At 40.6% G+C, this 19,457-nt stretch overlaps 3 protein-coding genes across 4 annotated transcripts; 2 read left to right on the plus strand and 1 right to left on the minus strand.

Annotated features, from left to right (window-relative positions):
- Positions 1-65: 65 nt before the first annotated feature.
- LOC134301601 (coenzyme Q-binding protein COQ10 homolog A, mitochondrial-like) lies at positions 66-6,868 on the plus strand. Its single transcript, XM_062986383.1, has 5 exons — positions 66-513; positions 942-1,091; positions 1,458-1,650; positions 3,077-3,178; positions 3,795-6,868. The coding sequence occupies exons 1-5, from the start codon at positions 419-421 to the stop codon at positions 3,960-3,962; spliced, it is 708 nt and encodes a 235-aa protein (XP_062842453.1). The 5' UTR covers positions 66-418; the 3' UTR covers positions 3,963-6,868.
- On the minus strand, positions 6,560-9,998 carry cnpy2 (canopy FGF signaling regulator 2). Of its 2 annotated transcripts, none has more exons than XM_062986386.1 (6): positions 9,831-9,998; positions 9,498-9,620; positions 8,099-8,214; positions 7,803-8,000; positions 7,226-7,322; positions 6,560-6,647 (listed from the first exon to the last, which is right to left on the minus strand). In XM_062986386.1, the coding sequence occupies exons 2-6, from the start codon at positions 9,592-9,594 to the stop codon at positions 6,604-6,606; spliced, it is 552 nt and encodes a 183-aa protein (XP_062842456.1). In that variant the 5' UTR covers positions 9,595-9,620; positions 9,831-9,998; the 3' UTR covers positions 6,560-6,603. The 2 variants fall into 2 exon arrangements, with proteins under 2 accessions (XP_062842456.1, XP_062842455.1); XM_062986385.1 differs by having other exon boundaries at positions 9,498-9,623.
- Positions 9,999-10,231: 233 nt separating this feature from the next.
- On the plus strand, positions 10,232-17,180 carry LOC134302123 (LETM1 domain-containing protein 1-like). The gene is made up of 9 exons (XM_062987171.1): positions 10,232-10,302; positions 11,365-11,483; positions 11,788-11,903; positions 12,395-12,477; positions 12,857-13,043; positions 14,302-14,403; positions 15,243-15,395; positions 15,485-15,581; positions 16,459-17,180. Exons 1-9 carry the CDS (start codon positions 10,232-10,234, stop codon positions 16,527-16,529), a joined length of 999 nt encoding a protein of 332 aa, XP_062843241.1. The 3' UTR covers positions 16,530-17,180.
- The last annotated feature ends 2,277 nt before the right edge of the window (positions 17,181-19,457 follow it).

A 19,457-nucleotide genomic window follows, 5' to 3' on the forward strand; every position in this document is an offset into this window, starting at 1 on the left:
AAGCCATTCAATCTGGCAACCCGGTTATTGACGTACATAGTGATACCGCTCGCTGTCAAATCAATGTTTTCGCTTTCTGAGGATTTTTAGTCGATTATTAGATTTGTGAAAGACGGTGAAGGGGTTAGACGCGTTTTTAGATGAAACAAGTGATTTTTCGGCGTCTTTAGTCGATATGTTGAACTGTTTATGGGTTTTATAAGCGTACACTGTGTTAGTTGGTTAGCTTAGCTTAAATTGAACCGTTATTTACCTCAGCCGTTGCTAACCTGATTTACCGGGTGTGAATACTGAAATAAATACATATCTATGTTTTATTCGATATTTCGGATGAATGTTGGTATTTAAGAACGGTTTAATGTAGTTAAATGTTAATGATCAGGTAATAACAGGTCATTGTAATCAGTAATGTTATTCAATGGCGGGTTGTTTGAGCGCGCGCCGCTTGTGTACAGTCGCGCTGAAGCCGGCGCGCGCTATGGCTCTGGTGCAGGTGTCGGGGACGAGCCTCAGGTAAAGCCAGTGCAACGTGAACGCGCACACACACCTATTCAGTGGCTTGGGCATCAAACGTGTAAATTTAAATTTAGAAAATGCATCATTATTGAACATTGTATGCAGTAACTAGGATTGTTTGGATCCCGGTGCTTAAACAAGGACCCCTTGTGCATTTGTTTTTCTCTTTATATCAGTCTCTAACCCCACGATGATGGAAAGCTTGTGAGTCTTGGAAGTTGAGATTGAGAGAAAGTACAGTTCTGTTCAAACTGCACTTCAAAAGCAGTCTCTGCCCCTAATTAAGTGTTACTCGTTTCAGCTGGGCGTGGCCCTTTATACGTTGTCTTGTAACTCGGCTCGTGCATGGCGGGACTGCCTGTTTGTTTGTGTATCTGTCTGTGTTTGTTGATCGTAGCCGTCTGTGTTTTGTATGTCGTTTCCAGGCACTTCGCAGCTCCTGCGGTCGCACTGAGAAAACCCCAGAAATGGACGCAGTGCTGGAACCAAAGAGCAGCACCAACACCTCAGGCGAAGCGAGGTTTTATCAACCTGGCCAACAAGAGGAAGCAGTACTCTGAGCGCAGGATTATGGGGTACAACATGAGCCACCGCGTTTCAGTTGTTTTTCTATTGATAATTAATTCTGTTAAGCATAAGGCGACTTATACAGCGGTGCTAATGTTGTGGCTCATCGGTGTATGGTCGAAATTATATGCTTATATTATATGCTGTGCAAAAGCAAGGTTTATAAAGGTTTACCAGGGACAGGTGTGGCCTAGTGGTTCTGGACTAGTAATCCAAAGCTTGCTGGTTCAAGCCCTACGACTGCCAGGCTGACACTGTTGGGCCCTTGAGCGAGGCCCTTAACCCTCAATTACTGTCACAGTACTGTAAGTCGCTTTGGAAAAAAGCCTCCACTAAACGCAGAGAATGTAAACGTCTATGACCATCTGCACCAGGTACTCCATGCAGGAGATGTACGACGTAGTAGCGAATGTAGATGATTACAAGCACTTCGTTCCATGGTGTAAGAAGTCCGTCACGATCTTGAAGAGGGCCGGCCACACCAAAGCTCAGCTGGAGGTGGGATTCCCTCCTGTGGTGGAGAGATACACGTCCATGATCACCAACGTTCGCCCTCATCTGGTTCAAGTGGGTCCTTCCATACTTCTGTTTGACTTTGATTTGAACTATTTGTGGAAGAATAAATGAGTAATAATAATAATAATAATAATAATAATAATAAATGAATGATGCTAAACAGAAGGATTTGACATTGAAATCATCAAAGTCAAAGTGAAGTTTATTGTCATTCAGACTATACAGCTAGGAGTGCACAGCTGAACCAGATCGCGTTTCTCAAGCTCCAATGTGCAGAATATGAAACAAAGAAAGAGCAGATACAAGACAAAATATACATTACGTTTTAAAAAAGATTTACATTAAGTAAAAAACATAAAGAACAATATTGCGCATACATTGTAAACAGACATAAAACACAGTACCAGTCAAAAGTTTGGACACACTTTCTCATTCCTGTGGTTTTTCTTGATTTTTTTAATAATCTAAAATGCAGATTAATAATGAAGGCGTCCAAACTATGAAGGAACACGTATGGAATTATGTAGTAAACAAAAAAGTGTTAAACAAACCAGAATATGTTTTATATTTTATATTCTTTAAAGTAGCATCTTTTGCTCTGATGAGGAGCTTTGCACACTTTTTGGCATTTTCTCAATCAGCTTCATGAGGTGCCACCTGGAACGCTTTTCAATTAATGTTTGTGCCTCGTCTAGAGTTAATTTCTGGAATTTCTTGCTTTTTTTAATGTGTTTGAGAGCATCGGTTGTGCTGTGCAGAGGTAGAGTTGCTAAAATATAAAACATATTCTGGTTTGTTTAACATTTCTTTGTTCACTACATAATTCCACACGTGTTCCTTCATAGTTTGGACGTCTTCATTATTAATCTACAATGTGGAAAAAACCACTGAAGAGAAGGTGTGTCCAAACTTTTGACTGGTACTGTACACGTTAAGTAAAGTAAAAAATATATACACACTAAGTAAGAAATATTGCACATAGTTCGCAGTGATGAGGTACCGGTGTAATAAATAAATAAAATGCCTGGTGTTACTAAGTTATTGCACAGAATATAATAGAAGAGTAGCAGCATGATGTAGGTATTTAAATCTTAATAAATAAGTGTGGTTAGAAAGTCCGTAAGTGTGAGCAGGTATGTTGTGTGTGCTGTTATAGGGAGTTTAGTAATCTGGTGGCTTGTGGCAAGAGACTGAACAGTCAATAATTCAATAATTCAGTAAAATGAAGGCAATTTTATGTTTATATAGTCAGAGGCAGTGAACTGATCCACCGCACATCCACTCAAGCAACAAAAACAGTATTTATTAATGAACACAAACAATGATCGTTTACCAGATAAAACAAATACGGCAGCTTTAGTCAAAGCAACTCACAATTACGACCGAAAACAATCCAAGCAGTTGAGGGTTGAGCGGCAGAGATGAGCCGTGATAACGTTCTACATCAGTCCGTTAATCCTCATATTTTCGTCTCCAGGCGGTTTGTTCGGACGGGAAACTCTTCAACCACTTGGAGACGATATGGCGGTTCAGTCCAGGCATTCCCGGATATCCAAGAACGTGCACGGTGGATTTTTCGGTAAGTCTCATAGTCGAACATACTGTAAAGACACTATATGTCCAAATATATGTGGACACTTGACTATGAGCTTGTTGGACACCCCATTTTAGAATCGTTCTCTTTTTCCTGTGTGGCTTTGATATCATCTGCGCCTCTGGACTTCTTCCTGCCGGACTTCGGAGTGTGTCTGTGGGCAGTCGTGTCCATTTGGTCAATATAGTCATGCCCACAGACACAGTCCCGGCTCGCAATCTAAGTGTAATTCATCCCAAAAGTGTCAAGTTGGGTTGAGACCAGGGATGCGTGTAGGCAACTGGAGCCGGTTCATGACTTGAAAGAGAAATGTATAGATCCGGAACGAGAAAGGGGACTTCCCCAACCTGTTGCTACAATGATGAAAGCGTATTATTTAGCTTGTGTTATTTGCATACACTTGTTAGCAATAGATGTGGTGGAAATGACAAAATTCAATCTTTAGGAGGGGAGTCCACATACTTTTGGCCATATAGTGTAGCTACAGGTATGTATTAGTGTCTGTGTTAACTAGGTGTGACCTGTGTGGACTGAGCCACCCCCGAGTACCGATCTGATCAGGATCGAGCCTTGATTTCTTTATCTGTCCTTGCACGGTCAGATCTCGTTCGAGTTCCGCTCGGTCCTGCACTCCCGGTTAGCCACCGTGTTCTTCGACGAGGTGGTGAAGCAGATGGTGGCGGCGTTCGAGACCCGAGCCGGGAAGCTGTACGGTCCCGAAACCCGAATCCCCCGAGAACTGATGTTCCACGAGGTACATCAGACGTGAACCCGCAGCGCCTGCGTGTCGTCCTGCCGCCACTGGCGTCGACTGGTGGCCCAACTGGCCGCTGTTCTGCTTTCCCATGAAGTGTGATATTTATATTTATTTATGAATTTCATTATTATGAAATGGCACTGTAAAAGCACGACGTGTGAGGAACAAATTACTTACGGGGCTTTTAGTCTGTTTAATCACTGACATCTTAATTATGTTATTTGTTGTAAATGTTGCATCTTGTGTGTAGCTTATGTGTTATGTGTCCAATGCTGTCATTAGAGTGCAATAAGTAAATCTATATAAATATAAAATTAAAGTGGGCGCTAAAGTCCGCGCACTACAGGTGGAATCCAGGGTTCGAATCCCCAGCCATGCTATCGGCCTGTCTGGTGTACCTATACAGTCACGACTGGATAAGACATTAGCGTCCTGTCCGACCCAACCCAGAGACCAGGATAAAGCTATGATAAAACGTGGTAAAATTAATAATATCTGATGGAAATATTACTTTAAAACTAATTAACAGTGGTTTAATGAGCTAGCGCACCACTGCCATGTGTGAGGGAGGGAAAAGTCAGTATATAGATAGATATAGATATCAGCAGAGCGGTAGAGAGAACAGAGTGGCGACACTCCCATAGGGAACCGTTGGAAAGGGGGCGGGACATATTTTCTGTGCAGCTTCCGGGTTGTGGAGCTCTGTATAGTTCCAAACAACCCATAGAGCCCCATTCATTTTCACTACTTATCAAGCATTTTTAGCTGTTTGTTGCTTTGTTTTAAAAAAATAATGAATTTGATGTCATTAATATACTTAATACTGTTATTGTTTAGCATTTGCTCAGCACTAAATGTTACATGTTTATCTTAATTAATAGGTATAACTGAATTTAGCTTAGTCAGTTAAGCTAAATTATTGACACTAGAGTCTTTTCACCTAAAATGGATTAATTAAAAGTTGATTAATCAAGAGTCTTGTTACAGAAATGATAATAAAACATCAGAGCCATAATAAATCATGCTACTTTTACTTTCATTCTTAAGTACATTTGAAGGTAAATTTAGTTTAGTACTTTAGTGGAGGTAAAGAGTATTTTACTTTTATTACTACTTTTACTGGAGTAATATTTCACCTTGGATATCTCTACTTTAACTCAGCTACATGGTTTGTGTACCTTGTCCACCACTTACATTAGACAAAATGAACTAGTGCATATTAATTATGAATTAATTCATGTATTACATGTAGAAATAAATTATTACTTACTCATGAAATAAGACGTGAATTAATGCTATTTCATGTACCTGCACTATAATGTTAAAGGTATTGGTACGGTAGTGTGTTTATGAATCTGTTCATTCAGTGCAGGTAAACCTTATGAATCCAGCCACATGGCTTAGTGTTTAACCAAAATGATTATTATTATGAATCCTCAGGAAAGTGAAGGGAGATTAGTTTATGTAAAAAACAAAACATAAAAAACTGTCTAATCTCTGTACTGTATATTGTCTCTACTACTTAATGATATCGCATTATGTAATGTATGCTAATATAATGTACTGTGTGTTAACAAGAACGACCTATTAAGTCATTATAAACATCAATCTTCCACTTCATATACCAAATTGATATTAAAGCAGATGCAGTAAATGTAAAGGCAGGTGAAAATACCCAGAAATTGTACAAATGTTTATTATTTAATGTTTAATATTTCATTCACTGCTGCCTGTCCCATAGGAGAACATGACAGCGCCGGGTTTGTTTGGAACTATCGGAGGGTTACATGAACCACGTGACCGCGTAGCGGCGAGATCAAGGAGTGTCGCAACTCTCTCTATCTACGGCTCTGGATATCAGTATAGCTACAACAACTCACTCACTTTCTTTACCGCTTATCCAATCAGGGTTGCGGGGGGGTGCTGGAGCCTGTCCCAGCTTATTAATGGGCGCAAGGCACACAGTAACGCCCTGGATGGGGCGCCAGTCCATTGCAGGGCACACACACCCATTCACCTGTAGGGCAATTCAGTGTCTCCAATTAACCTGACTGCATGTTTTTGGACTGTGGGAGGAAACAGATACGGAGAGAACATGCAAACTCCACACAGAAAGGACCCGGATCTCGCACCACCTGGGGATCGAACCCAGGACCTTCTTGCTGTAAGGCGACAGTGCTACCCACCGAGCCGCCAGCTACAGAAACTGAATCTGTGTAGTTTTACCATCTATAATCTATAATCAGTCAAAAGTTAAAAAATCAGGACACGTTATTTTTAAATCAGTGGTTGTGAAAATACGTTTATCAAAAACAGGTGATGAAAGATTGTACAGAAATCTGATCACAAAACTCAAGCCTTAAATAACAAGCAGTAAAAAATGAAGCAAAATGAAACTGACAGTAGAAAATCTTTATGAATAATAAGCTAATAATAATTAGCTAATAAGCTAATAGCACCGACGACTCGAGCCAGACAGACACTGCACCTACCGTACGGAATGTTCGTCTAATGTAAACAACAGCCCGCTACATGAGCTTTTTTTATTTTTCGAATTCGGTTTCGAAAACACCTCAGAAACAGTCCAATCTAAAATCTGATCCTGATTTCTGAAATCTGATGCCGTGTTCAGCTGCGCCTTCAGTCGTCGTCGTTACAGTTCATCGTGCGGGATCTTCAGCGCGTGGTCGCACAGATCTGCAAACAAAATCGACAAGAAAGTGATTTATTCCTTGTCCACCCGTAATTCCATTCATCACAGAAACACAACATGTTTCATGGTGCTGACTTGGTGTAGGAACACATTTTACCAAAACAAGAGGGGGGGGGCTAATACTTTTACACAACACTGTATCTACTGTATATTTGTCACACGTGAATGATTTAGGATCAATAAACAATCTTCAGAACTATTTAAACAGCAAGCGCATCATTTAATACAAAGCAAATACTGCCTTTCATAGTGAGAACGTCATAGCAGCTGTGAAATATGGTGGCGGTATGATGGTATGGAAGCAGGTCCTGGAACAACTGACATTATTAAGGGAACGGTACACTCGGTACATTCTCTGTTCAGAGTCTCTAACAACAAGTAACTGAGGAAAATGTAAGTTCATCGGTCCTGCAGCAGAACCAGGACTTAAAGTTTTGGTGCGGCCTAATTCAAGGTCCATTTTGACATTTTAATGTACATATAATAAAGCAAATTATGAAGTAATAAAATAACACTCGTATTTAGGGAGGATCTTTAGGGTATTAAAGGATATTTGTATTACCGGTTCTCTTGCTGCAGAGTTTGTCTTTAACGTTGTCCGTCTCGTGAGCGAAGAATTCAATCAGTTCATCTTCATTCTGTTCCACGATCGTCTCACACTGAAAACGATCAAAATAAATAAATATAAAAAATGACTCCTGTCGGCTGCTCCTGTCAGGCGTCCCTACAGCGGATCAGTCGACTAGTTTTCACACCAGACACCCTTTTTGACGCAACCCTTATTATTTTATCTGGGCTTGGGACCTGCACTGATGTGTGTCCCTATAATGACCCTAGGTTCACGTAACACCACGTAAATTGTGTGTTTGTGGGATTCAAAGCCATGGAATTTAGTCAGCAGCGTAGTTCTCGACATGAAGAGCGAGTACAGAATAAATAAATGTAAGTGTGTTCGATTTGATTTATTCAATTAACGATGCACAGGGCTTTATTTACAAGTGACCTGCAATACCACAGTTCTACCAGAGAGGTCACCAAATCACTAAAGGTTACAAACTGCAGCTTTAACCTAAATGTTTTCACTTATATATATTATTATATATAAAACACCCCGCTGGAGTAAATTCCTGATTCCTTACGGCGAATTTCAAGCTGGAGGTGACTCTCGAGTCGTAGGTGACATCTGAAAGGTCCATGGCCGCCCCATCGCGCGCGGTGTGCCGTACAAACGTCTTTCGACTGGTGGTGGGATCCACCCGCTCACCGTAGTCCTTCATCTTCTCACACAGCACCTCCATCAGCTCCAGCAGGTGACCCTCCGAGCGTGCGAAAGGAACCTGAGAGAGCGGAAACGTTCTCCAAGATCAAAGACTTCACCTGACAAGATCAATTCTGCACCCGGAATCAACAGTAATGATGAGTGGACATGCTTCACCTCCTTGATGGACTGGCTCCCATCGGGATTGATCCGGAAGGAACCCGTTTGGATCATTTTTTTGGGATCTACTTGTGATATGGCCCATTCCATCTCGTCAACCAGCGCTCGGCAAGCTGAAGGAGGATCAGGAATCGGAGACATTACATCATTAACCAGGTTTTCAACTATTTGGAACTCTGTTGGTTGCTTTATGTGTCTGAAATCAATAGTCACATCACTCTGTAGGTATACAGCCACTGACTGTAGCCCGTCTGTCTCTCTGTCATCACTCAAACAAATGAAGTCAGAAGTTTACATACATTTGTGAGGAACAAGTCATGGGGTTTCAGTTCCTGCAGCTGCTCGTTTCTGTGACTGAATGTTCAGACCCACACCTCTTTATCCACAAATTTTGCATAAATATAATTGATTTTAGGAGTTTCCAACAGGTCAAAATATACACACACCAAACAAGCATTACAGTGAGAAAGACTAGGGATCTCTGTACAGATCTCTCACAGATTTCTTTCCACTACATGGAGCAGTGGTCTCTTGACCAAGGATAGGAAGAAACCCCAAACGGTCATCTCAGTTTGTACCAGACATTTGACCCGATGGCCAAATGTGATCCAGGAACAACCAAATAAACGGATCTGCCATCATTTAGAAGCTGCTGGAACACAGTGTGTCCCTGTCTACAGTCAAGCAAGCTTTACAACCGCATGGGCTTACGTAATAAAGCCCCTGCTCCAAGTTCAACACCTTTAAGAGCAAAGAAGCCACGTTGTAAGGAAGACTTCCAGAAATGGGAGATCCTGTTGGACTTATTCCTACGATCCTACTGTGAAACATGGTGGTGGCAGCATCATGCTATGGGAGCGCTCCTCAGTGGAAGAGACAGTGAATCATGAGAATTGAGGGAGATGCAGGAACATCCTTCAGAGTGCAAATCCATTCAGATCGAGTTATTCAGTCACAATTGAAAAGGAGATGCATTTAAACCTAACAACACTGTACCTGCTGTCAGGAATAGTGGTGGCAGCATTATGATTTAGGATTGTTTTGTTGCCAGTGCAGCCAATGCATCGCAGGAAGTGGACAGAATAATAAGGAAACACCAGGGCTGAAAAAGGAAACATCAAACTGCTTTTGGAACGGTCGTTCTATAGACCTGATTCTACGCTTATAATGAATACGGGACTGGAGTGAAAAGCCGAGGAAGTCTGTACCAGAAAGCCAACAAATTTGGGTAAACAAATTCTACCGGGTCAGACATCTCACCAGAGTTGTACTAGAAGTTATTGATGGCTATCAAAGGCAGCAGATCTTCAGAAAACCCTCAGAAACTTACATGAGAACTTAAAAAACCATAAACTGTAAACTTTTAACCCCCACTGTGGTCAGTTTGATTCTTTACCTCCACATTTAATGTCCTGACTCTGCCTGGCTCCATTCACCAACACATGGAGGGACAGCAGCACACACAGATACATCAGGTACACCAGGTTCTTCATCTCCACTTCCACCAGGGTTCAACCACCTGCTGACCAAATAATGGAACCATCCATCATCATCATCATCATCATCATCATCATCATCATCCAGGTTTACATCATCTGATAAACATGAGAACACTCAAACTTCTGCTGGAGCTCACACATCATACAGAACTCATACAGAACTCATACAGAACTCATACAGAACACACACTGCACCTTCTATATAAGCAGAAGTAAAGTGTAAAACTCACCTGTTTGGAAGGAATGTTATAGATTCCCAACACCTCAGCTCTCAGTACTGAACTGATGACGTGCACACCGGCTTCCAGCTGCCCCACACACTGCCTGATTCACCGAAGGACCCTGCACTAAACATAAAAATACATATTATATCAAAGCTATATGACTGGTTTATATTAAATACTAAAACTGCTGGCTAAAACGAGCGTCCATATACTGTCATTTTAATATGCTTCATTGATAACACTGCAGGCTTAAAGAAATGACAATGCGTAACATTTGCGCAGAAGTTCGAGTCCGCATGCTTCACATCTATATGCGCAAGCCACGCGTGAACACGACGCGCTCGAACCCGGACATGCAGCCAGTGCAGTAATAATACAGAGAGACTGAAGGGTTTCAGTGTTTTATCATGTTTTTATTCTATAATCGAGCTGTTTTAGTTCAGCACTCATGCACCGTCAGGATTCTGCTCACAAACAGGTAATTTATCTATACATTTATTCCTGATGAATGGGTGCATGGGTGGGAAACATGCAGTTCTCTATATATGTACTGATTCTGATCACATGTTCCAATGTCATCAACCGAAATTTGACTTTTATTTTCTATTATTTATTTATTGCTGCTTCTGTTTTCTGTGTTATAAACTGGCAAATGTTAAACAGGGGAGATGTACGGTCCCTAAATATTGACCCCTTCTGGAAAGGCTGTACAAATATTATTTTTTTAAACTTATTATCCTTTCAGTCTTTCATCCAAAACATGAACAAAAAGCTCTATACTCTTAATTAAATGCACAATGATTTACAGTAAAATATTGGCACTTAGTTTATTTGGCACTTTGTGCAACCTCCTTGTGCTCAGACAGCAGCTGAGTCTTCTCTTATAATGCTTAATAATGCTTTAGGACACATGGCAAGGAATCTAAGACCGTTCCTCCATACAGAATCTCTGTATAGGCTTTATTGTCATTGTAGTTCTACAACGAAACTTTGTTTGGTGGCTCTCAGTGAGACCAGTAGTCTCAGAGACAGCAATAATAAGATATAACTCAGTACAGTGTTTACATGGTGATTATGGACATTTACACAGGGATTAAATAGTGCAAAACAGAACAGCGTAACCGGTATCACAGTAGAAAAAAAAAACAGTAATTATTGCACAAACTGGACTGATTTTATGTACATAATATAAAGTCTGAGGTTCATGCTTGTGGACTCTCCTCACATGTTTTCTATGGGGTTTAGGGCAGAAATGAAGTACAACCACTGCAGGGTCCCATTGTTCCAACTCTCAGAATACAGCTTGTGTTTGGGTTGTATTAGGAATCAAATCCTGATGCATTCTGTAACTGAATTTTCCAGCCTTAGATGTAAAATCTTTTGTTTTTGTTTATTGTATACAGAAATCTGCTTCCACTCATGTATAACATTTAAATGGTTTGTTTTTCAAATGAAATATTTTGTTATGTGCTAGTATTATGATGTATTTCTCAGATTAAATTACATTAAATCGTATAACTGTGCAATATCTCTCTCGTAGATGTTACTCAGCGTCTCCGGTCAGACTGGGTGCTCTGCAGAGGCTAAATGAGAAGTGTGAGCAGTTTTTGGAGCAGAGATTTCCTCACATTTCTGTCCTGTATCGAACCCTCATGAGAGGTAATTATATGTATCTTTTGTTCTCTGTGTTATAGCTTGACATTTGAGTTCTGCATGTGCATATTGACAGATTTAGTATGTTTATCAGTATAAATATCCTCTTAATGCATTTATTTTATTTGTTTGCATCATGCTCTGGTGGGTCATTTTGTATTATTACATTCATATTATTACAGTGTGCATTTGTTTTAAATTAGTCTTGGTATTTTTATACTTTATTTTAGTCTTCTCGAAGTCGTGCACATCATGCAACGCTTTTAGCAAATTTGACCGGATGCTTGACCTCACGTTTGCTGTGTTTTAGGATTCCATCTCTTGTTTGAAGATGTGAAAGAAGTCAGAAGGATAAAGCGGGTCATGCGCACCAGTAACGTCCAATTTAAAGAGCTGCCATATCGAGACATGGAGAGACTCGTCCTGGTAAATCCTAAATCAGTGAAATTACTGTGAGTTGCTGTGTGTCCATAGCTGTGGATCAAAGTTGCATGATCTAGAACTCGGGCTCTTGTTGTTAAAAGGTGAAACGCAGCAGCAGATCATGTTTATGGTATTAAAATGTGCCAGCAATTAATTGGAATGGAATTTGAGGCTGTTTTGTTCATGTCTAACATGTGACCAGAAGGATTGTAAACAAGTCAGACCGGCTCGATGAATTTTAATTGCTGTGTATTATGTTCATACTTTCATCATGTATCATAGATTCTTTTTTTATTTAATCTGATCTGCATAAATAAATCACTGTGTAATAATAATAATGATCCTGATGAAGATAAATGTGGGACTTAACCTGTGTTTTCTTTTCAAGTGCTCCAGGTTGAGACCTTTAGTTGTGACCTCTACACCACATATTAAAATGATTTCTGTTTAATTTTATTCATCTTTGATGTTTTCGGTTTGTTTGTGTGTTGTAGTTTCGGAGGGACATGGTTAAAGCTGTTTCACTGCTGGTGATCTCGATTCCTCCGTTCGCCATCGGCTTCGTTTTCCTCCTGATGTGAGTGCACGTACTGTTTGCTTTATTTATTTTTCCTGCTGATTCATCCTGGTCAGGGTCACACAGGGTCCAGCACTACCTGAAATTATTGGGCATGATGCAGCAACACGCCATGGACTTTGGGAGTGTAGGATGACGTAAAATGCGTCTGTGTAGAGAGATCACAAGGTTTTCGAGCAGACCCCATATATTACAGCTTGTTTGCAGAGGTCTGGGAATCTTGCAGCAAGAAATAAATCTGTTTCTGTTATCCAAAAAAACAGTCAAAGCTCAGGCAGGACCGGAGGCATAAAATAAACCCCAATTACTGCATGTGTGCAGGTGAAAAAAATGAGTGTCGGTCACGTTCCTGTTTCAGCGTCTCTTGTTTTCCCTCCAGGTGCCTTTTTCCACGCCAGCTGCTTTTTCGACATTTCTGGACCCCTCAGCAGCAGAAGAAGTACCAGGCTATCGACCATGCGAAACGTGCCCAGTGCCATGCAGAGATTCTAAAAAATATCATCAGTGTGGTGCCTAGTGTTAGCGGGTGGCGCCAGCGTACCATTCTTCTCAACCTGTGCTCCAAGGTGCCTGCTCTACACACTTTTTATGAATGATGTTAATTGGTTTGCTTCGGGGGTTTGCAGGGGCTTTAAACGAAAGGTTTTGCAGAAATGTTTTGATAGCTTTGGGAGCAGTGCTTGCTGAGTGGTTCCTGTGGCGTGTTCCTGCGTACATGTCAAAGCTTTCTGTAGGTATCTGCCACCATGGGGTAAAGAGAAGCGATTAGGAGACGTGCGCTAGCCTGTGGGCAAAGATAGTAAAAGCAGTGTGGAACTGAGAATGACTAAATTGGAAGAAAAAGATGTAAAATTCCACTCCGCTGTTAAAAAACTTTTAATAAACTTTTAATAAATAAGTAGAGAGATGAGACTAAAAGCTTTTCTATGATACTGTTAAACCTAGGATGGGAAAGAACTGAGACCCTGGGTCTCACAGTCTTTGGCCTCAGAATGGTGTCTTTGTAGAAGATTATATTCTCTAAACTAAAATCACCTGCTAGATTAGATTGTGCTAACGACATTACTGTACTTTAAAATAAATTGAAATAACCGTTGGTTGGAGATATGGGTGTTCGAATGGGTCAGAGAGACGATCGTTTTATGAATTTAATGGTATTCAGATTTGAAGATGAGATGCAAAAGAAAGGCGGTGTGATTCATTTTCCCCATGTAGAAAAGGGCGACTCGGTGGGTAACACTGTCGCCTCACAGCAGGAAGGTCCTGGGTTTGATCCCCTGGTGGGGCGGTCCGGGTCCTTTCTGTGTGGAGTTTGCATGTTCTCCCCGTGTCTGTGTTGGTTTCCTCCGGGTGATCCGGTTTCCTCCCACAGTCCAAAAAGAGGCAAGTGAGGTGAATACTAAATTGTCCATGACTGTGTTCGATATTGAAGAGTTGAACTGATTAATCTTGTGTAACGAGTAACTACTGTTTCTGTTATGAACGTTACCAATGTGTGTAAAACATGACGATAAAATCCTAATAAATAAATAATAGTTTCTGTATTAGTTAGCCAGGATTAGATAACTGACATTGAGTTGATAGAGGCATAAAGTCTAAGCGTATATAATTAATTTTCTACTTTTTAAATGTTGTGTTTGTGGTATTTTGGGTAAATAATGTTTTATTTTTTAGTAAGGTTAACATCACATTAATGCTATTAGCATTTAGCTTCTAACGTCGTTGTCTCAGCCGGTTTAAACCGGCTCAACCGATTCATTTTAATGATTCGTTTGAAGAGAACGACTCCCTAATGAATCAGTCGACTCTTCTCTTGTGCTGCAGGTTCAGACCGGGACCCGTCCGAGTTTATCCGAACTTCAGGCTGTACGAGAGATCTTCTGCTCTCCTCCTCTGGAATTAAACTCACTAGAACCAGGCAGTCTGGTAAGTTGAGCTATATATTTAAATGTGAACAAATATTTGCCCCTTTTTCTGGTTTTCTGTTGCTGTATATTGTCACGCTGCACAGATTTAAATGCTTGTGTGGCTACACAATATATTGGAACTGGAAACCAGGAGAACAATAAAAACAACAATAATAACTACAAAATTTAAACCTAAAACAATGGGTCACTGAGAAAAATACTGTGGTTATAATTAAATAAACGATTTTAACAGGCACTTCTACACGAGTGCCCCCTTGTGGAGGCTTTATGTTCCATCTTGACCAGATTGGCATCAATTTCATTAATAAACAGTATTTCGTTTCGATGCATTGCTTGTGTTTCCTTGGTAAAAAATAATGGACAAATTGTGGGTCGCTTGTAAAAAAGTTTGAAAAACACTGCATTAGAGTTCAAACGTTTATACACAGTTCACTTTCCATGCAGTGAGAGTGTGCCAGCAGTTTAGGGAAGGCCCTTGCAAGCATGATCCATAAAGACAGGGACTGACGAGCTGCACAGAGCCCCAACCCATTAAACACCTTTGTGATGAATTGGAGAGGGGCGGCTTCTTTTATTAATGCCTGTGGTTTTGCAATGGGATGTCCAGCAAACTCACTGTCAGGTGTCCACATACTTTTAAGTCTGTTCTTATTATTCAGTCCCAAGAAAATAATAAAAAGTTGCCAAGATTCTAAAAATCTAATCCATGTCTCTTAATACGTAGTAGTGTATGTAAACTTTAGACCTTAAGTGTGGGTATATTTTTATTAGCAGCCTCATTTCACTCCTCGTTTCCCTCCCTGGTTGTTTTTGTAATTCCTTTCTCCCCTCCTTTAGAGATCTTTGGGTTCTCAGCTGCCCATCATGGTTTGGTTTCCGAGTTTCATAACGCGAAGGCGACTCGTCACCAAAGCTCTGGAGCTGCTCTACCTGGACCGCGCGATGAAAAACCTCGGGCTGGATCAGCTCAGTGAGGAGCAGAAGAGACAGGTCACATATTCTGACTTCCTCTAACTGATGTCTATTGTAAAAATCTCAGAATTCTTTATCTGATTATTATGTTCGTATTTCCTCATCAGGCGTGTGATCTTCGAGGATTAAATCCAAGCGATCTCAGTTCCGGTCAGTGTCGAGACTGGCTTCAACAGTGGCTGCAGCACTCAGCACAGATCCAAGGTGGGATTGATGAATGAGCATCTTAAAGAAGTGTCGTCAGCTTCTAATATCATCTAAAAATATCAGAATCCATTGTTCTTTACTAGTCCAGAATAACTCCAACGTTTGAGATTTATTTCTCCCAATTTTTATCTTAGCCAATTATTCTTCCACTGCAATTACTCTTTTAGTCCGGTCTTTTCCCACCCATCAGACTAGTGGCCAATTGTGCCTGCTAGGAGGCACCCAAACTCAGAGAGTGCAGAGCCGCAGTGGTGGTGTGCTAGTGGAATATCCAGCTGTGCCACCTAGATAACCTCATATAACACTAGAAAATCATAATATTAGTTCCCCCTTTTCTTGCTTTTGTTATTGCATTGCATTTGTCACTTTGGAAAAAATCAGAACCAGTTCACCAAATTTTATAAGTAACCGAACTCTCGGACCTCACCATAAAAACAAGCAGTTGTTTTAAAGTTTCTACAGGAACACTAATATTAGCCAGTGCGTCATCGTTTCTACTGTTGTTTGATAATGTGATAAGGTCAGTGTTGTTAGTGCAGGAAACCACTGAACCACTGATGTGAGAAACATTTATGGACGGGAAGCGTCTTCGTAAAAACATTATACCAAGAGCCAGACATGATGCCGGTAGTGTACTGGTCTGCTGGTTGCATTGTTAGTGTGAGAAATAAATTCTATTTTTAAGTCATCTGTTCATGAGATGAAGCTGAGGCGTAACAGGGTTCAATCCACAATAAGAAGTGGGCATGTCTACATTTTGAAACTAAGATTAGACAAGCACCAATCTAACCATAAATCTACAATCCAGTCAGCACAAGCAACAGATCAGGTCTCTGGAATAATCTCCGTCTTGTTCTTTGTTCTGATTCCTCAGAAACAGAAACGTCTTTGTTCCTGCACAGCATGGCACTGCTGACCCTCAACTACCCACCCGTCCCAGAGTGAAGCAGAAACTGGAGCTGGCACGGTCGCGTTTCTTCCACTTCCTGTTTACTTCAGAATAACCACTTCACCTCTTTTCCTTTGTATAGTTTACTCACCAGCAGAAACGCCGATTTAAGAATTTCTCATTGTGATTCTGATGTATGATATGATGATGATTCTGTCGTTGTTGCCATGTTTGTTCTGACAGGATGTGATTTGGGACCACGTGTAAGTCTTGTACTCAGAATGGTGCACAACTGTGTTTGTGGAACAATCAGCATGGTTTTGGAACCAAAACAAACAAAAAAAAGGGAACAACACATATTAAGGACAGAATTGTCCAAGCCAATTTTATTTTATTTCTGTAATATAGAAGTGGTTGTGCACTTTATATTTTTTTGTTATAAGTTTTATGTCTTATATTTTATATTATATGTTTGGACTGCAGTTTTTCAGTCTGTACAGTTTCATTTGTTATTCTCAGGTTCTTCTCTCTGCATTACACTATATGGTGTAAATAATCTATAAAAGTGCTTTTTTATTTGTTACATTAGTTTACCACAATTCTGCCTTTTATTTCCACTTCACAGGTCATTTTCTGCATCTGTTTACAGTACAGGACCGTAAAAGCAGACTTTGTATGCCAATGTAAATAGAAATATATATAATATATGTATATAACTATATGTGTGGAGTCTTATGTAGAGTGTATATTTGTAAGTAGATGTATAGATTTCACATCAGATTGAGGTAAAAGTACTTGACTGTTGTCTGTCCAGCAGCTTAACTAAAGAGCAGCGCTGCTGTGTCTGATCCACTCATACCAGCACAACACACACTAACACACCACCACCATGTCAGTGTCACTGCAGTGCTGAGAATCATCCACCACCTAAATAATACCTGCTCTGTGGGGGTCCTGACCATTGAAGAACAGGGTGAAAGGAGGCTAAAAAGGCATGTAGAGAAACAAATGGACTACAGTCAGTAATTGTAGAACTACAAAGTGCTTCTATATGGTAAGTGGAGCTGATGGTGTAAAAACAAGGTGGTTTTAAATGTTATGGTGGCTGTGTATGTATATATATATAAAATTACAGCCACATGAGTGAAAACCCCTATCTGCACCCAAATCAAAATCATCATAAAGAATGATGAGTCAATGAATGTTGCAACTGGGGGGAAAAAAAACCACACAGGAGAACATGCTAAACTTCCCAGTGATTGGATGTAACATTCTAACATTTATACTCCTACTAGTTTGAGTCCGTAATTACTTTTAAGTACTTGATGCTAGATGATGCTTGTGAATCTCTAGAGAAACATTATAATATTTGGATTTCTACAGTAATTTGTGATCAAGCTGTAGAAAAAAAAAAAAAAAATCTACAAAGATGTTATAAACATGAAACAAAGTAAACGATGCAGAGGGTGGATTGGCTGCTCCAATTTGCCCCAGGTGTGAGTAGATGTGTCAGCGTTGTGCTGATATTCCTGCATTTGTGTTTTTCCTTTGCAGAAGGTTACCAGGATTGTGTTACATCCTTCATTTTAACCTGTTGAGATTGTGATCAAATCTAAACACCAGGTATAAAAAACAGACAGTAAACTCCAGAAGGATCTAATTTTGTTTAAGTGTTTATTAGGATTTGTTCCATGGGTGGAAACCAGAGCTCCCAGAGGAAACACAGGGAGAACATGCAAACTGGCATTTCTCATCATGGGAACCTCAGAGCTTCAGCCCTGCCAAAAAACCAACAAGTCATAATGAGTCCACAGCCAGAAGGTTGTATCACTTGTAACAGGGAGAACATGTTAATGGAAACATCTAGAAGGTTCCAATATAAAACCAATAAATTCTTAATCATCTCAGCAACATTTTCTGGTTAAAAAGCCCCAAACAAAAGCCTTCCAAACACACCAATCATTCTTAGACTGAGCTAATGCGCTGGGGCTTACCTTCTTATTTTAATATCTTTTACTAGACAGAAAAATAAAAGGTCACACTGCCCTCCACTTGTTCCTGGGTACAAGCCCAGAGCAGAGCCTGCACCCCCGCCGGGGTGTTAAATATGACATTAAGGTGTCCTACAGGGGGGAGAGGAGATAAAGAACCCAGTGTTAGGAAGCTTACATTTCATAAGTTGATCCCACTCCCCTGAACCTCTGTACTGGTAGTACACCACTACTCCCATTCACCACTGGAATCTGTTTTAAAGATCCAGATGAAGCTGCAGCTTCTTATGAAGCAAAGAGGAGAAATCAGCTTAACAGTGGAATTATTACAGTGAGCTGGATTGTGTATGGTACATTTTACTGTGTTACATCATTTACTGCGATCATCATCAGTCTTTCTGCCCCTGATAACCACAACATGTCGTGTTACACTAAATCCCAGCACCACCACCACCCTCCATCCATCCCCCATAAACATTTATTCAGAACCCTGGTGTCCCTCACACAGCCGCTGGTACCACCTGCTCCATTACCTCGGGGGATGAGACCTCCAGTTTTGCCGGGCCACTGCACCTTCAGCAGGTTAACTGGCTCAAGGACATTTAATAACCCGGCTACAGAAAAGCAGCACAGACACGATAAACCACATGAACTAAAGCTCATTAGATCACATGATGATCCTGTTTATATAGGAGACTACCTTCATCAAGGTCACAGGGAACTCCCCCCCCCCGACCACCTTACAGGAGTACTCCGGGCTGGCAGACTGGGTGGAGGGCAGCGTGCCTGTCCATGTGAGGCATTCTTTATCATCATGAGGATGATGGATGATGGATGATCATCATCATCAGAGGAAGAAGAAGAAATGAAAAGAAAGTGTGGATGAAAAACAACATCAGATATGAAGATATAACTTCAATCATTTCACATTTTCACTTCAAATCCCAAAGTTGAAAAACAAGAAAACATTTTGGGTTTCAAAATACAATATTG

The sequence above is a fragment of the Trichomycterus rosablanca genome, chromosome 24 (assembly GCF_030014385.1).
Source record: "Trichomycterus rosablanca isolate fTriRos1 chromosome 24, fTriRos1.hap1, whole genome shotgun sequence".
In the NCBI taxonomy this organism is placed as follows: domain Eukaryota; kingdom Metazoa; phylum Chordata; class Actinopteri; order Siluriformes; family Trichomycteridae; genus Trichomycterus; species Trichomycterus rosablanca.